At 66.2% G+C, this 284-nt stretch overlaps 1 protein-coding gene across 1 annotated transcript in view; it reads left to right on the plus strand.

Annotated features, from left to right (window-relative positions):
* The window catches only part of UTP4 (UTP4, small subunit processome component), a gene marked incomplete at its 5' end in the record, with an annotated part of 4,177 nt that overhangs the window by 2,682 nt on the left and 1,211 nt on the right, over positions 1-284 (plus strand). Inside the window, 1 exon segment of the mRNA XM_017741353.1 lies at positions 30-186. Coding sequence (XP_017596842.1) covers positions 30-186 — 157 coding nt within the window.

A 284-nucleotide genomic window follows, 5' to 3' on the forward strand; every position in this document is an offset into this window, starting at 1 on the left:
GCCCAGGGGGTCGGGTCAGGGGGGGGTGTGTGGGAGAGGTGCCAGCGGTGGCCCTGGTGGGTCCTGTCAGTGCACTGTCCCCTCCTGCAGCATCACTGCGTGGTGCCCACCTACAGCTGCGCCGTATCGGCCCTCGCCATCCACCCCAGCACCAACAACCTTGTGATCGCCTACTCAGACCAACAGGTGGGAGCTCTTCTGGTCCAGCTCTCATGGCCCTGCTCCCTTCCCCGTGCCTCTCTCCCTGCCCTCAGAACTTTTCGGCCCGGCTTGGGGACCTGGCT

The sequence above is a fragment of the Corvus brachyrhynchos genome, unplaced genomic scaffold (genome assembly GCF_000691975.1).
Source record: "Corvus brachyrhynchos isolate BGI_N302 unplaced genomic scaffold, ASM69197v1 scaffold365, whole genome shotgun sequence".
Taxonomy (NCBI): Eukaryota; Metazoa; Chordata; class Aves; order Passeriformes; family Corvidae; genus Corvus; species Corvus brachyrhynchos.